This window comes from Hyaena hyaena, unplaced genomic scaffold (assembly GCF_003009895.1).
Source record: "Hyaena hyaena isolate Hyena2069 unplaced genomic scaffold, ASM300989v1 scaffold_1166, whole genome shotgun sequence".
NCBI lineage: Eukaryota > Metazoa > Chordata > Mammalia > Carnivora > Hyaenidae > Hyaena > Hyaena hyaena.
Window position 1 is genome coordinate 200522 of NW_024081797.1, and position 15744 is coordinate 216265.

General features: G+C 38.5%; 1 protein-coding gene across 8 annotated transcripts in view; it reads left to right on the forward strand.

Moving 5' to 3' along the window:
- NBEAL1 (neurobeachin like 1) overlaps positions 1–15744 on the forward strand; it is a 182524-nt gene that overhangs the window by 152049 nt on the left and 14731 nt on the right. For all 8 annotated transcript variants that reach the window (XM_039222592.1, XM_039222591.1, XM_039222589.1 and 5 more), the window contains 3 exons: positions 386–475; positions 13096–13205; positions 15171–15343. In XM_039222592.1, the coding sequence (XP_039078523.1) occupies positions 386–475; positions 13096–13205; positions 15171–15343 (373 nt within the window). The remainder of the gene's footprint in view (positions 1–385; positions 476–13095; positions 13206–15170; positions 15344–15744) is intronic.

Sequence of the window (15744 nt, forward strand, 5' to 3'; positions counted from 1 at the left end):
GAAAAGGAAAGATTCTAAATTATTGGCTGTTTAAATGGTTGATGCTCCTTGAAATCCGCATCTCTGTTTCACAGTGAAGTAGTAGAATACAAGAAAATGATGGTTTCAGAGGTTTAAAGTATGCCATCCAAACATGGTATATAATTCCTTTCCTACATTTTTTAGCCTTTTTAAAAATTAAAGTACATTTGACGCACAGTGTTCTGTTAGTTTCAAGAGTACAGCATAGTGATTCTCCATTCCTACATTTTAATTAAATGATATATTGTGATAAAGTGCCATATTATAGGGTTCATTCTTGTTTGAAGAAATAGAAGTTTTCAGTAACTTGTAACTATTAAAGATGAGCAGAACCAGCCACTAAGCCTCTGTCTTTTATTTACAGGGAATTAGTGATGGTATTCCACTAATAAAGGCCATTGTCCCCAAAAATCAGTCTCGTTCTTTTATGTCTCAAGGCAGTCCTGAGTTACTGGTAAGTAGATTTATGGCTTTTTCGCACTGCTATGTCTGTATACATTATAACTTATCAAAAAACTTGAGAAAATATGGGGCGCCTGGGTGGCTCAGTCGGTTAAGCATCCTACTTCAGCTCAGGTCATGATCTCATGGCTTATGAGTTTGAGCCCTTCAGATTCTTCTGTGTCTCCCTTTCTGTCCTTCCCCCACTCACATTCTGTCTCTCTTTCCTTCAGAAATAAAAATAAGTAAACATTTAAAAAATTGAGAAAATAAAAAAAATTTTAATGACTTCTTAAAAAATAGTAAAGATAATTTTTATGGAATTATTTTGACTGAGTATAAAAATGTTATCTTCTAGATACACAACTTTTATTTCAAGTAGTTAGTCGTAATACTTTTTTTTTGGTCAATGTGTCTTGATTTATTTTTTGCCTTTGGTCAGTTTTTATGGAGTCAGCAATTTTTTTTTTAGTTTTCATTTAAATTCCAGTTAGTTAGAGGGAGGGGCAAGATGGCGTGCATTGCACTCGCCCCCATATCTCACACGGAAAAGATCTGAAGCTATAGGAATCCTACAGAACCCAAGAAATTGGGAGAAAAAGGAAACAGAATCCACTGAGAAAGCCTTCTAACGTGAGTGAGAACTGGGAAAGATAAAATCGGGCCGGGATCGGAGACTCGAGGGACAGGGGCTATCCTCCTCTGCAGGAAGTGAGAGAGGAAAAAGAGAGAGTCCGAAACTACTCAAGATATGGTCCCTGTCGCTGGGAAACAGAAAAACCTCCGCTTGGGGCACAGAAGGACCGTGCGCCCCAAATTCCTGCACGCCCGGTCCCCACGCGACAACTAGTCCTGGAGGGGCTGCGTGCCAACCACTCCTTTGAGCTCCTGGTTGGCTAGACCCTTAGAGGAGCCACGCACCACCGCTCGTTTATGCTCCTGGCTGACTGGACCCCTGGAAGAGCCGCGCACACACCGGGCATCCGTGCTTCTGGCTTGGCTGGACCTCCAGAGGGAAGGTGAAGGGCTTAAATCTGGGATATTTGCCCGCAAGTTCATGTTTCGGGTGACAAGACACAGAGGGACCCGGTTCCCTGCTCTCCAGCGCGCCCCCCAGGCAAACCCCCGACCTTGCTTACCAACCCCACTTGGAGGAGAAGGGAGCAGTGATTCTGGCTCCATTCCCAGGGCTAGGCAAGAGGCTTGGAATTGCCCTGAGGGGATCACCTGAGAGGTTGTGTCTATGGCAATTTCAGTGGAGCGAGCAGACTCAGATTTGGAAACTAGGTCTGGCCTGGGTTAAAGAGCGTGACCCACTTTGGCTGCGCCCCTGGCATGGGGAGTTTACACACCCAAAAAAGCGAGGTGCAGCGCTTGGTTCAAGAAGGGACTGGAGAGCTGCCACTCTCCTCCCCACAACCCCCAAGGCAGAACTCCCGCCTGACTCATTGGATCAAACCATTCCCATCCCTGCTAGAGAGCTGCCCTCCTCCTTTTTTTTATTCTTTTTTCTTTTTTTCTTTTTTCCCAGAACAGTGACCTGATTAACTCTGGTCACCGGCTTGCTTAAACAGTCACATTTAGTCCATTCTGTAGATGTAAATTCTATACATACTTACCTTATCATCTCTTTCTCTCAGTAGTAATTACACTATATAGTTTCTCTGGATACAACCAGTGTCCTTCTATCACCTATCCAACCATATTTCACCCTTTAGTTCTTTGAAAAAAGCTTCTTCTCCCTTCTGCCGTTTCATTCTATTTCCAATTTTGCCTCATACCCGCCCTTTCTTCTCTTTCTCTATGCTCTTCAACCAGCACTGCATACACCCGGCTATTTAATTGTAGCTGGGAAATCCAGTTATATGCTTTGAACCATTCTTTGTCCATCGATTTTCTATTTTCCTTTTCTTCTTTTTGACCTTTTTATGTATTTCTTATTTTCTATTATTCGCCTTCCCTCCTCCGTCTTTTCTCTAACTTTTTCGTTTTCCCTCTCAGTTTGCATGTTTGTCAGATTTGTCTGTGCGTTTGTGTGCCTCTGCTCCCTGTGTTTGTCTGTCTGTTTTCTTCTCCAGGGCTACCTCAAGAAACAAGCCAAAGTACACATGGTGGAGAGTCCCAAATATCACTACGAGTAGGAAAATAAAATAACCAAGGTCTCAACAAGAGAGACCAAGAGATACCGTTCAAAAAACACTCTCTGAAAGGATAGGCCCTGGACAAAGAGTCTTCTTGGTACAGGAGTGCTCCCAGGTGCAGAGAACATAAAAAGTCTTTAAAACTAACAAGAGACAGAAAGCCAACTAAAATGACAAAACGAAAGAGCTCTCCTCCAAAGAAACTCCAAGAAGGACTGACAGCTAATGAACTGCTCAAAACAGATATAAGCAGCATAACTGAACAAGATTTTAGAAGAAAAATCCTAAAATTAATAGCTGGGTTTGAAAAAAGCATAGGGGACATCAAAAGAAACTATGACTACAAACAACATGGAGCATAAAAATAGGCATGATGAATGTAAAAATGCGATAAATGAAGTACGTAATAAACTGGAGGTGTTCAGTGCACGGATTGAAGAGGCAGAAAGGGGAATAAGTGATTTAGAAGACACGATTATAGAAAAAGAGGAAACAGAAAAAAAGAGACAAACTGATCCAGGAACATGAGAGAAGAGTTCGAGAGCTCAACGATGTGGTCAAACGCAACATATCCGTATCATAGGAATCCCAGAAGAGGAAGAGAGAGGGAAAGGTGCTGAAGGAGTCCTGGAACAAATTATAGCAGAGAACTTCCCCAACCTGGGGAAGGAAGTAAACGTTGAAATACAAAATGCTCAGAGGACTCCCCTCAGACGTAATTTGAATTGATCTTCTGTATGGCATATCATAGTAAAAATGGCAAAATATAAGGACAAAGAGAGAAGTTTGAAAGCAGCTAGGGAGAAAAGGGCCCCAACATACAAAGGGAAACCTATCAGAGTGGTGACAGACCTATCTACTGAAACTTGGCAGGCCAGAAAGGAATGGCAGGAGATCTTCAGTGTGATGAACAGTAAAAATATGCAGCCAAGAATCCTCTATCCAGCAAGCCTGTCATTCAGAATACAAGGAGAGAGAAAAATCTTTCCAAATAAACGGAAATTAAAAGAATTTGTCACCACTAAGACAGCCCTGAGGGGGACGCTCTGAAGGAAATGTGCAAGGAACAAAGATACCAGAGACACCACCACAAACATGAACCCTACAAAGGACACAAACACTCTAAACCCACATATTTCAGTAATAACACTGAATGTAAATGGGCTGAATGCTCCAATCAAAATACCTAGGGTAGCAGAATGGATAAAAACACAAAATCCATCGATATGCTGTCTACAAGAAACTCATTTTAAAATGACTGGAAGATACCTTCAGATTAAAAGTAAGGGGATGTAGAAATATATATCATGCTACTGGAAATCAAAGAAAGCCAGAGTAGCTATACTTATGTCAGACAAATTGGACTTTTTTTTTTTAATGTTTTATTTATTTCTAGGAGAGAGAGAGAGAGAGACAGCGTGAGGAGGAGAGGGTCAGAGAGAGAGGGAGTCACAGACTGACACAGGCTCCAGGCTCTGAGCACAGAGCCCGACGCGGGGCTCGAACCCACGAACCGCGAGATCATGACCTAAGCGAAAGTCGGATGCTTAACCGACTAAGCCACCCAGGCGCCCTATACAAACTGGGCTTTAAATTAAATACAATAACAAGAGATGAAGAAGGGCACTACATAATAATTACAGGGTCCATCCATCAGGAAGAACTAACAATCATAAATGTCTATGCACCTAATATGGGAGCACCTAAATATTTAAAACAATCACAAACAGAAACAAGCTTATAGATAAGAATGTGCTAATAGCAGGAGACTTTAATACTCCGCTTACAGCAATAGATAGGTCAACCAGACAGAAAATCACTAAAGAAATAATGGACTTGAAAGATACTTTGGACCAGATGGATCTGACAGATATATTTAGAACTCTACATCCTGAGGCCACGGAATTCACTTTCTTCTCAAGTGCGCATGGCACATTCTCCAAGATAGATCACATACCGGGACATAAAGCAGCCCTCAATAAATATAAAAGAATTGAGATCATACCATGCACCACACTGTCAGATCATACTGCTTTGAAACTTGAAATCAGTCACAGGAAGAAGTCTGTAAAACCTCCAAAAACATGGAGGTTAAAGAACACCCTCCTAAAGAATGAATGGGCCAATCAGGCAATTAGAGATGAAATTACAAAATATATGGAAACAAATGAAAGTGAAAACACAACAATCCAAAATCTATGGGATGCGGCAAAGACAGTCCTAACAGGATAGTACATTGCACTCCAGGCCTGTTTCAAGAAATTAGAAAAAGTGCAAGTCCAAAATCTAACAGCTCATCTAAAGGAACTAGAGGCAGAGCAACAAGAACGCCCTAAACCACATAGAAGAAGAGAAATAATAAAAATCAGAGCAGAAATAAACAACATATAGACCAAGGAAACAATTGAACAAATCAATGAAACCAAGAGTTGGTTTTTTGAAAAAATAAACAAAATTGACAAGCCTCTAGGAAGACTTATCAAAAAGAAAAGAGAGAGCACTCAAATAGACAAAATTATGAATGAAAATGGACTTATTACAACCAACCCCTCAGAAATACAAGCAATTATCAGGGAATACTATGAAAAATTATATGCCAACAAATTAGACAACTTAGAAGAAATGGACAAATTCCTAAACACACGCTCACTACCAAAAATCACAAAAGGAAGAGAAAGAAAATCTGAACAGACCCCTAACTAGTGAGGAAATTGAATCAGTTATCAAAAATCTCCCAACAAATAAGAGCCCTGGACCTGATGGCTTCCCTGGGGAATTCTACCAGACGTTTAAAACAGAATTAATACCAATTCTTCTCAAGCTGTTCCAAAAAATAGAAATCGAAGGAAAACTCCCAGACTCATTTTATGAAGCCAGCATCATTCCCAAGCCAGACAGAGATCCAGCAAAAAAAGAGAACTACAGGCCAATATCCTTGATGAATACAGATGCAAAAATCTGCAACAAGATCCTTGCAAATCGAATCCAACAGCACATAAAAAGAATCATCCATCAAGACCAAGTGAGATTCATTCCTGGGTTACAGGGCTGGTTCAACATTCACAAATCAATCAATGTGATACATCACGTCAACAAAAGAAAAGATGAAAACCATATGATCCTGTTGAAGATAGGATGAGGAAAAAGCAATTGACAAAATACAGCATCCCTTCTTAATAAGACTCTAGAGAAGGTCGGGATAGAAGGAACCTACTTAAACATCTTCAAAGCCATCTATGAGAAGCCTTCAGCTAACATCCTCAATGGGGAAAAACTGAGAGATTTCCCCCTGAGATCAGGAACATGACAGGGGTGTCCACTCTCACCACTGTTGTTTAACATAGTGCTGGAAGTCCTAGCATCAGCCATCAGACAACAAAAGGAAATCAAAGGCATCAGAATTGGCAAAGAGGAAGTCAAACTTTCACTCTTCGCAGATGACATGATACTCTACATAGAAAACCCGACAGACTCCACCAGAAGCCTACTAGAACTGATCCAAGAATTCAGCCAAGTTGCAGGGTACAAAATCAACGTACAGAAATCGGTTGCATTTTTATACACCAACAATGAAGCAACAGAAAGAGAAATCAAGAAACTGATCCCATTCACAATTGCACAAAAAACCATAAAATACCTCGGAATAAACCTAACCAAGGATACAAGAGATCTGTATGATGAAAACTATAGAAAACTTATGAAGGAAATTGAAGAAGACACAAAGAAATGGAAAAACATTCCATGCTCATGGATAGGAAGAATAAATATAGTTAAGATGTCATTACTACCTAAAGCACTCTACACATTCAATGCAATTCCAATCAAAATTGCACCAGCATACTTCTCAAAACTAGAACAAACTATCCAAAAATTTGTATGGAACCACAAAAGACCCCGAATAGCCAAAGTAATACTGAAAAATAAAACCAAAACGGGAGGTATCACCATCCCAGACTTTAGCCTCTACTACAAAGCTGTCATCATCAAGACAGTATGGTATTGGCACAAAAACAGACACATAGACCAATGGAACAGAATTGAGAACTCAGAAGTGGACCCAAAGGTATACAGCCAACTAATCTTTGACAAAGCAGGAAAGAATATCCAATGGAAAAAAGACAGCCTCTTTAATAGATGGTGTTGGGAGAACTGGACAGCAACATGCAGAAGAATGAAACTAGCTCATTTTCTCACACCAGACACAAAAATAAACTCAAAATGGATAAAGGACCTGAACGTGAGACAGGAAACCATCAAAACCCTAGAGGAGAAAGCAGGAAACAACCTCCTTGACCTCCACAGCAACAACTTCTTACTTGACACATCCCCAAAAGCAAGGGAATCAAGAGCAAAAATAAACTATTGGGACCTCATCAAGATTAAAAGCTTCTGCACGGCAAAGGAAACAATCCACAAAACTAATAGGCCACCAACGGAATGGGAAAAGATAGTTGCAAATGACACATCAGATAAAGGGCTAGTATCCAAAATCTATAAGGAACTCACCAAACTCCACACCCAAAAAACAACCCAGTAAAGAAATGGGCAGAAGATATGAACAGACACTTCTCCAAAGAGGACATCCAGATGGCCTACAGACCCATGAAATGATGCTCAGCATCCCTAGTCATCAGGGAAATACAAATCAAAACCACACTGAGATACCACCTCACACCAGTCAGAGTGGCTAAAATGAGCAAATCAGAGAACCCTAGATGCTGGCGAGGATGTGGAGAAACGGGCACCCTCCTACACTGTTGATGAGAATGTAAACTGGTGTAACCCCTCTGGAAACAGTGTGGAGGTTCCTCAAAAAGTTAACAATAGAACTCCCCTATGACCCAGCAATGGCACTGCTCGAATTTACCCATGGGATATAGGAATGCTGATGCATAGGGGCACATGTACCCCAATGTTCATAGCAGCACTCTCAGCAATAGCTAAAACATGGAAAGAGCCTAAGTGTCCATCAACGGACGAATGGATCAAGAAGATTGGTTTATGGGGCGCCTGGGTGGGTTAGTCGGTTAAGCGTCCGACTTTCGCTTAGGTCATGATCTCGCGGTTCGTGGGTTTGAGCCCCACGTCGGGATCTGTGCTGACTGCCAGCTCAGAGCCTGGAGCCTATTTTGGAGTCTGTATCTCCCTCTCTCTCTGATTTTCCCCTGCTCACCTTGTCTCTCTCTCTCTCTTTCCTAGAAATAAATAACTATATTTAAAAAAAAAAGATGTGGTTTATCTATACAATGGAATACTACATGGCAATGAGAAAGAATGAAATCTGCCCATGTGTAGCAACATGGATGGACCTTGAGGGTGTTATGCTGAGCTAAATAAGTCAGGCAGAGAAGGACAAATATATGTTTGCATGTATAGGAGGATTCGGAGGAACTTAACGGAGGACCGTGGGGGAGAAGAAAGGGGAAAATGGTGGGGGAAAGGGAGAGAGGCAAACCATGAGAGACTCTTGAATGCTGAGAACAAACTGAAGACTCATGGGTGTTGGGGGAGAAGGGGGAGATGGGCATGGAGGAGTACATTTGTGGGCATGAGCACTTGGGCTTATATGGAAACCAACTTGACCATAAACTATTTCTAAAAAAATAAAATAAAATATATTCCAGTTAGTCAACAAGAGTGTAATATTAATTTTAGGTGTATAGTATAGTGATTCAGCAATTGTATACATCACCCAGTGCTCATCACAACAAGTATACTCCTTAATCCCCATCACGAATTTATCCATTCCCCCGACCCACCTTCCTTCTACCAACCAGTTTGGCCTTTGTAGTTTCTTGGTTTGCCACTTTCCCTCTTTCTTTTTTCCCCCCTTTGCTCTTTGGTTTGTTAAATAACCACGTATGAGTGAAATCATATGGTATTTGCCTTTCTCTGACTTATTTCACCTAGCATAAATCTCTCTAGCTCCATCCATGTCTTTGCAAATGGCAAGACTGCATTCTTTTTTATGGCTGAATAATAAATATTCCATCATTATCCATTCATCAGTTGATGAACATTTGGGCTATTTCTCTAACTTGGTTATTGTATGTAGATAATGCTACTATAAATACAGGGTGCACAAAAGAAATTTTTGTGTTCTTTGAGTAAATACTTAGTAGTGTGATTGCTGGATGGCAGGGTAGTCCTATTTTTAACTTTTTGAGGAACCTTCATACTGTTTTTCATAGTGGCAGTACCAGTTTGCATTGCCAACAGTGCAAGAGGGTCTCCCTTTCCCACATCTTCGCCAACACCTCTTATTTCTTGTGTTGTTGATTTTAGCCATTCTGACAAGTGTGAAATAATAACTCGTTGTAGTTTTGATTTGCATTTCCCTGATGATAAGTAGTGGTGAGCATCTTTTCATGTGTCTGTTGGCCATCTGTAGACCTTCTTTGGAAAAATGTCTATTCATGTCTTCTACCCATTTTTCCCCCCCGAGTCAGACAGCGTGAGCAGGGGAGGGTCAGAGATAGAGGGAGATACAGAATCTGAAACAGGCTCCAGGCTCCGAGCTGGCTGTCTTTAACCTATTTTAACCTATTTTAAATTTATTTTTGTGTGTGTTGTAAGAAAGTAGTTCCATTTTACTCTTTTGCCTGTAAGCTGTCCAGTTTTGCCAATACCATTTGCTAAAGAGACAGTCTTTTTCCCATTGGATATTCTTCCCTGTGGTTTCAAAGATGAGTTCACCATATAGTTATGGGTTCATTTCTGGGTTTTCTGTTCTGTTCTGTTGATCTTTAGGTCTATTTTTTGCCAGTACCATACTGTTTTGATTACTACAGTTTTGTAATATAACTTGAAGCCTGGAATGTGATGCCTCCAGCTTTGCTTTTCTCTTTTATGTTTCCGTAGAAATTTTAGGATTGTTCTACCTAATTCTGTGAAAACATGCTGTTGACATTTTGATAGGGATTGTATTAAATCTGTAGGTTACTTTGAGTAGTATCAACATTTTAAAAATACTTTTTCTTCCAATCCATGAGCATGGAATATCTTTCCATTTGTTTTTATAATAAATAGATGTTGTCCTTTGCCAATGCTTTTTTTGCATCTGTTGAATTGATCGTATGGTTCTTTTCCTTTCTTTTATTAATGTGTTGTATCAGGTTGGTTGATTTGTAAATATTGAGCCACCCTTGCAACATAGGAATAAATCCAACTTGATTGTGGTGAATGATTTTTTTTAATATACTCTTGGATCTGGTTTGCTAGTATTTTTTAAAGAATTTTTGCACCTGTGTTCATCAGGGATATTGGCCTATTTTTTCTTTTATAGTGGTATCTTTATTTGCTTTTGGGATCAGGATAATGCTGGCCTCATAGAATGAAATTAAGTTGTCCTTCTTTTTCTATTGTTTGGAATATTTTTTGGAATAGTTTGAAAAGAATAGGTATTAACACTTCTTTAAATATTTGGTAGAATTCACCTATGAAGTCATCTGGTCCTGGATTTTTTGTTTGTTGGGAATCTTTTTATTACTGATTCAGTTTCTTTGCTGGTTATTGGTCTGTTTAAATTTTCTATTTCTTCCTGTTTCAGTTTTGTAATTTATATGTTTCTAGGAATTTATTGATTTCTTCCACATCATCCAGTTTGTTGGCATATAGTTTTTCCTAATATTCTCTTATAAGTGTTTGTATTGCTGTGCTGTTGATTATGTCTCCTCTCTCTCTTCTGATTTTACTTGAGTCCTTTTTCTTTTCTTTTTGACTAGATGTTTATCAATTAATTTTTTCAAATAACCAGCTCCAGGTTTCATTGATCTATTGTTTTTTTTTTTAGTTTCTGTATCTTTTATTTCTGCTCTAATCTGTATTATTTCCAACTCTTTTGCTGGCTTTAGGATTCATTTACTGTTCTTTTTCTAGCTCCTTTAGGTATAAAGTTATGATTGTTTGAGTTTTTCTTGCTTCTTGAGGAAGACCTGTTTTAACTACATACTTCTCTCTTAGGATCACTTTTGCTGCATCCCAGAGGTTTTGGACTGTTGTGTTTTCGTTTTCAGTTGTTTCCATGTATTTTTTTTTTTTATTTCTTTTATTTCCTGGTTGACTCAGTCAGCTTGTCTTGTAGCACGTTATTTAGCCTTCATATATTTGTGGTCTTTTCAGATTCTTTTTTTGTGGCTGACTTCTAGTTTCATAGCAATGTTCAAGTAGTTAACTATAATTCTGATGTGAAAATACCAGAAAATTATATACTAGAAAGATAGTATATAACATGTTATTAGATACTACAATATATCATAGGGCAGTAAAAATAATAAAAATGAGAAATAATACAGGGTTGGTTAAGGTATAGATACAGGATTTGTTAGTGAGTACTTTACATGAAGTTTGTAATTTAATCCTGTTAGATGAGCACTAATAATTATTTCCTTTCTACAGATTAGAAACTAAAATTCAAAAGTTAATTGCTCAGAGTCACCTGGGTAGCTTAGTCACTTGAGCATCAGACTTTGGCTCAGGTCATGATCTCATTGTTGGTGAGTTTAAGCCCCGCATTGGACTCATTCCTGTCAGCACAGAGCCCTCTTCGGATCTTTAGTCCTCTCTCTCTCTGCCCTTTCCCATTTGTGCTCACTCTCTCAAAAATAAATAAATCTTTTTTTTGTGTTTATTTTTGAGAGAGAGAGAGAAAATGAGCAAGGGAGGGGCAGAGAGAGAGAGGGAGACACAGACTCCAAAGCAGGCTCCAGGCTCTGAGCTGTCAGCACAGAGTCCGACATAGGGTTTGAACCCACAAACCGTGAGATCATGACCTGAGCCAAAGTCGGACACTCAACCAACTAGGCCATTCAGGAACCCCAAAAATAAATAAATCTTAAAAAAAAAAAAAAAAAAGAAAAGTAATTTGCTCAAAGTCATAGAGCTAGCAAGTAAAGGATCTGGGATCTAGGACAGGCATATGGACCAAACCTAGGTATGTCTTATTCTCATTTTGTGAGATACAAATTATAAAAACAGTGCATAGCACAGTGAACAGTAGAGATTAGACTTATTTTTCTAATTATGGTTATTGTGTATTTGCTTAGGAAAAACATCTAGAAAGATTAAAAAAAATGAAAGTGCACAATTCCACACTGGTCGAATCCTTGTGATTTCACCGTTAATACCTGCATTTATTTGAGTAATCTTTTTTTTGTAATCTATTTTATAATCAAGGGAGGGAAAGCTTTTCATTTTTAAAAGAATATTCACTATAGGGGCGCCTGGGTGGCTTAGTCGGTTAAGCGTCCGACTTTCGCTTAGGTCATGTACTCGCGGTTCGTGGGTTCGAGCCCCGCGTCGGGCTCTGTGCTGACTGCCAGCTCAGAGCCTGGAGCCTGTTTCAGAGTCTGTATCTCCCTCTCTCTCTGACCCTCCCCTGCTCACGCTCTCTCTCTCTCTCTCCTAGAAATAAAATAAAAAAAAAAAAAGAAGAATATTCACTATAACTGTCACTAAGATGAGAGACCTTCTTAAGAATTTATCATAAGTTGTACTTGTAATTTATGTTCTAAATTATATGTGTCATATTTTTATGGTAAGACTTGACCCTTAATTTCTTCTGACTGCCAGCTAAGATGCTAATAAAGTTTGAGAAATGATGAAAATTATCTCACTAAAGAAAGATACATTGGACAGCTTTTCTTGCAATAACAAAAGATTTTTAAAAACTAGAGATAAAAATAAGAAAGAGCTTTTTCCATTTTTAGACTTTATTAGTTATTATTATTAAGACTACTCTTTTTAAAAACTAAGATGTAAATTAGCAGCACTCTCCACAATAGCTAAAACATGGAAAGAGCCTAAGTGTCCATCAACAGACGAATGGATCAAGAAGATGTGGTTTATCTATACCATGGAATACTACATGGCAATGAGAAACAATGAAATCTGGCCATGTGTAGCAACATGGATGGACCTTGAGGGTGTTATGCTGAGCGAAATAAGTCAGGCAGAGAAGGACAAATACCATATGTTTGCACGTATAGGAGGATTAGGAGGAACTTGACGGAGGACCAAGGGGGAGAAGAAGGGCGGAAATGGTGGGGGAAAGGGAGAGAGGCAAACCATGAGAGACTCTTGAATGCTGACAAAAACTGAGGACTGATGGATGTGGGGGGGAGGGGGGGATGGGCATGAAGGAGGGCACTTTGGGGATGAGCACTGAGTGTTATGTAGAAACTAATTTGACAATAAACTATTTGTAAAAAAAAAAAAAAAAAAAAAACTAAGATGTAATTAATGAGGGACACCTGACTGGCTCAGTTGGCAGAGCCTGTGACTCTTGATCTCAGGATTGTGATTTCGAGCCCCACGTGGATTGTAGAGATTATTTAAAAATAAGTCTTAAAAAGAACTAATGAATTTTGAGTCTTAAGTACGCAATCCCATATTACTCCCCAGATAAGTGATAACATCATGTGAGCATTTGGTTATTCTCTGCTGCTTTCTTTAATCTTCTATTTCATTTTTGTGTGCATTTGTTCATTTCCAGATAACAGTAAGCATGAATTATGTTGTTGGGACCCATGGATGGCTGCCTTATGACAGAAACATTTCTAATTACTTTACATTCATCAAAGATCAAACTGTGACAAATCCAAAGTAAGTAAATGAATATTTAACGCAAAACAGGTGCAGCTGGTACCTTATTGCCAGGAAACACAACTAGATTGATCGGTGTCATTTTGATAATAATGCAGTAGACCTCCAGATTTTCTTTCCTCTCTCCTTCTCTCTTTTGTTATTTCCCTCTTCCTGACTTGACACTGGTTTAAGGATAAAACAATTTATATAATATCATATGGAAACAAATTATTAGGAATAGTTTTTAGGCTTAATTTTATTTTTATTGTACATTGTTGTTTATAAATAAGCCTTGTGTGTTTTATATAATAAGAATTTATTCCCTCTTACATTGTTAGTGAGCATGCAAACTGGTGTAGCTGCTCTGGAGAACAGAGCAGCTGTTGGCGGTTCCTCAAAAAATTAAAATTAGAACTGCCCTATGACCCAGCAATAGCACTGCTAAGAATTTACCCAAGGGATACAGGAGTGCTGATGCATAGGGGCACATGTACCCCAGTGTTCTTAGCAGCACTCTGAACAATAGCCAAATCATGGAAAGAGCCTAAGTGTCTGCAACTGATGAATGGATCAAGAAGATGTGGTTTATCTCTACAATGGAATACTACGTGGCAATGAGAAAGAATGAAATCTGGCCATTTGTAGCAATGTGGATGGAACTGGAGGGTATTATGCTAAGTGAAATAAGTCAGGCAGAGAAAGACAGATAACCATATGTTTTCACTCATATGTGTATCAGGAGAAACTTAACAGAAGACCATGGGGGAGGGGAAGGGGTAAAAAAGTTACAGAGAGGGAGGGAGGCAAACCACAAGAGACTTTTTAAAAAAATTTTTTTAAATAGTTTTTATTTATTTTTGAGATAGAGCATGAGTGGGGAAGGGGCAGAGAGAGAAGGAGACACAGAATCTGAAACAGCCTCCAGGCTCTGAGCTGCCAGCACAGAACCCGATGCAGGGCTCTAACCCACAAACCCCAAGATCATGACCTGAGCCAAAGTCGGACATTTAACTGACTGAGCCCCCCAGGTGCCCCAAACCACAAGAAACTCTTAAAAACTGAGAACAAACTGAGGATTGATGGGAGGTGAGGGAGAGGGGAAAGTGGATGATGAGCATTGAGGAGGGCACTTGTTGGATGAGCATTGGGTTGTATAGAAACCAATTTGACAATAAATTATATTTAAAAAAAAAAGAATTTATTATTTACCTTAGTTAATTTGTTAAATATCCAAAAGTTACATCTTAAGTTAGGTATTTCTCTTACTCAGAATTATTTTAGCTGTCTATTAGGAGCAATGTCTTCTTTTCTTCTTATCCCACATAGGTCTTAGTTCTCTTACGTTTGGCACAAAGCATACCTTCAGCATATTAATATTGAATAATAAAGCTCTAGGCTGAACTGTCTGAATTGGCCCTCATTCTTTGTACACACGCTCAAGTGCAGTCACTTCTTTGTTGTCTTTCTGCAAAATCTAGGTTGGCTGAGGTCACAGGTGTTTCAGTGGGAAGCAGATAAAACCCATATGCTTGCTTTGGTTTGAGTGAAGAATTATCTTCATGAATATTGTTAGATATACATTTATCTGCTTATTAGCTAGATTTCCGATTTGAATTGATTTCCAACTTTCCTCATCCTGTCATATCCTTCTTGTGCTTTATAGTCTGATACTACTATTTACAGAATTGACAATCTTAGTAAATTGGCTTTGAAAGGCAAGATTTAAATCTTTTTCACACCTTCACCAATCTCAACTTCTTTAGCTTAACCCTTGAGATTATTGTTATATATATTTGTATATAATGAAAAATATGAATAAGATATAAGATTAATTTTTTCTGTAAGTATTATTTCACTAATGGTCATTTCCAATTGAACAGTTGAGATTTATTTTTATTTTTTTTTTAGAGAGATTTAAAACATAGTTGATATTCGTCTAAGTGTTCTTCTAAGGAAAAGTCTAATATTTAATTATGTTTACAGAACTCAGCGTTGTATTAGTGGACCTTTTGCTCCAGGGCTGGAAATAACTTCTAAGCTATTCGTAGTATCACATGATGCGAAGTTGCTTTTCAGTGCTGGACACTGGGATAATAGCATTCAAGTGATGTCACTTACAAAAGGCAAAATTATTTCACACAATATCAGACACATGGGTAAGTATTAACTTTTTTCCCCCAAAAAAGCAAAGTTCCCTCTTTTTTCTAACTACAAAAGTAGTACATCCTCCTTATAAAAAGCATTAATATTTACCTTTGAAGCTGAGTGAACTTTTTTTGATAGAGCAATGTTATGAACATTATATGCTTTCTTTAAGAGTATTTAATGTATTAGGCGTACTAAGTACCATATAAATTAAATACAGCTTCATAGTGTCTGAAAGATGTTAGGTTTAAGTCTTTTTTAAAAAATTGGTTGATACAAATAAGAATTTGAAGACAAACTTAAAAAAAAATCTGTCATTGAATAAGACATCACCTGCCTTATTACTTAGTTAATAGTTAGGCATGAGAGAGGTAAATTATTGAATGTAGTTTAACCTGGTGCTTCTTAGTCT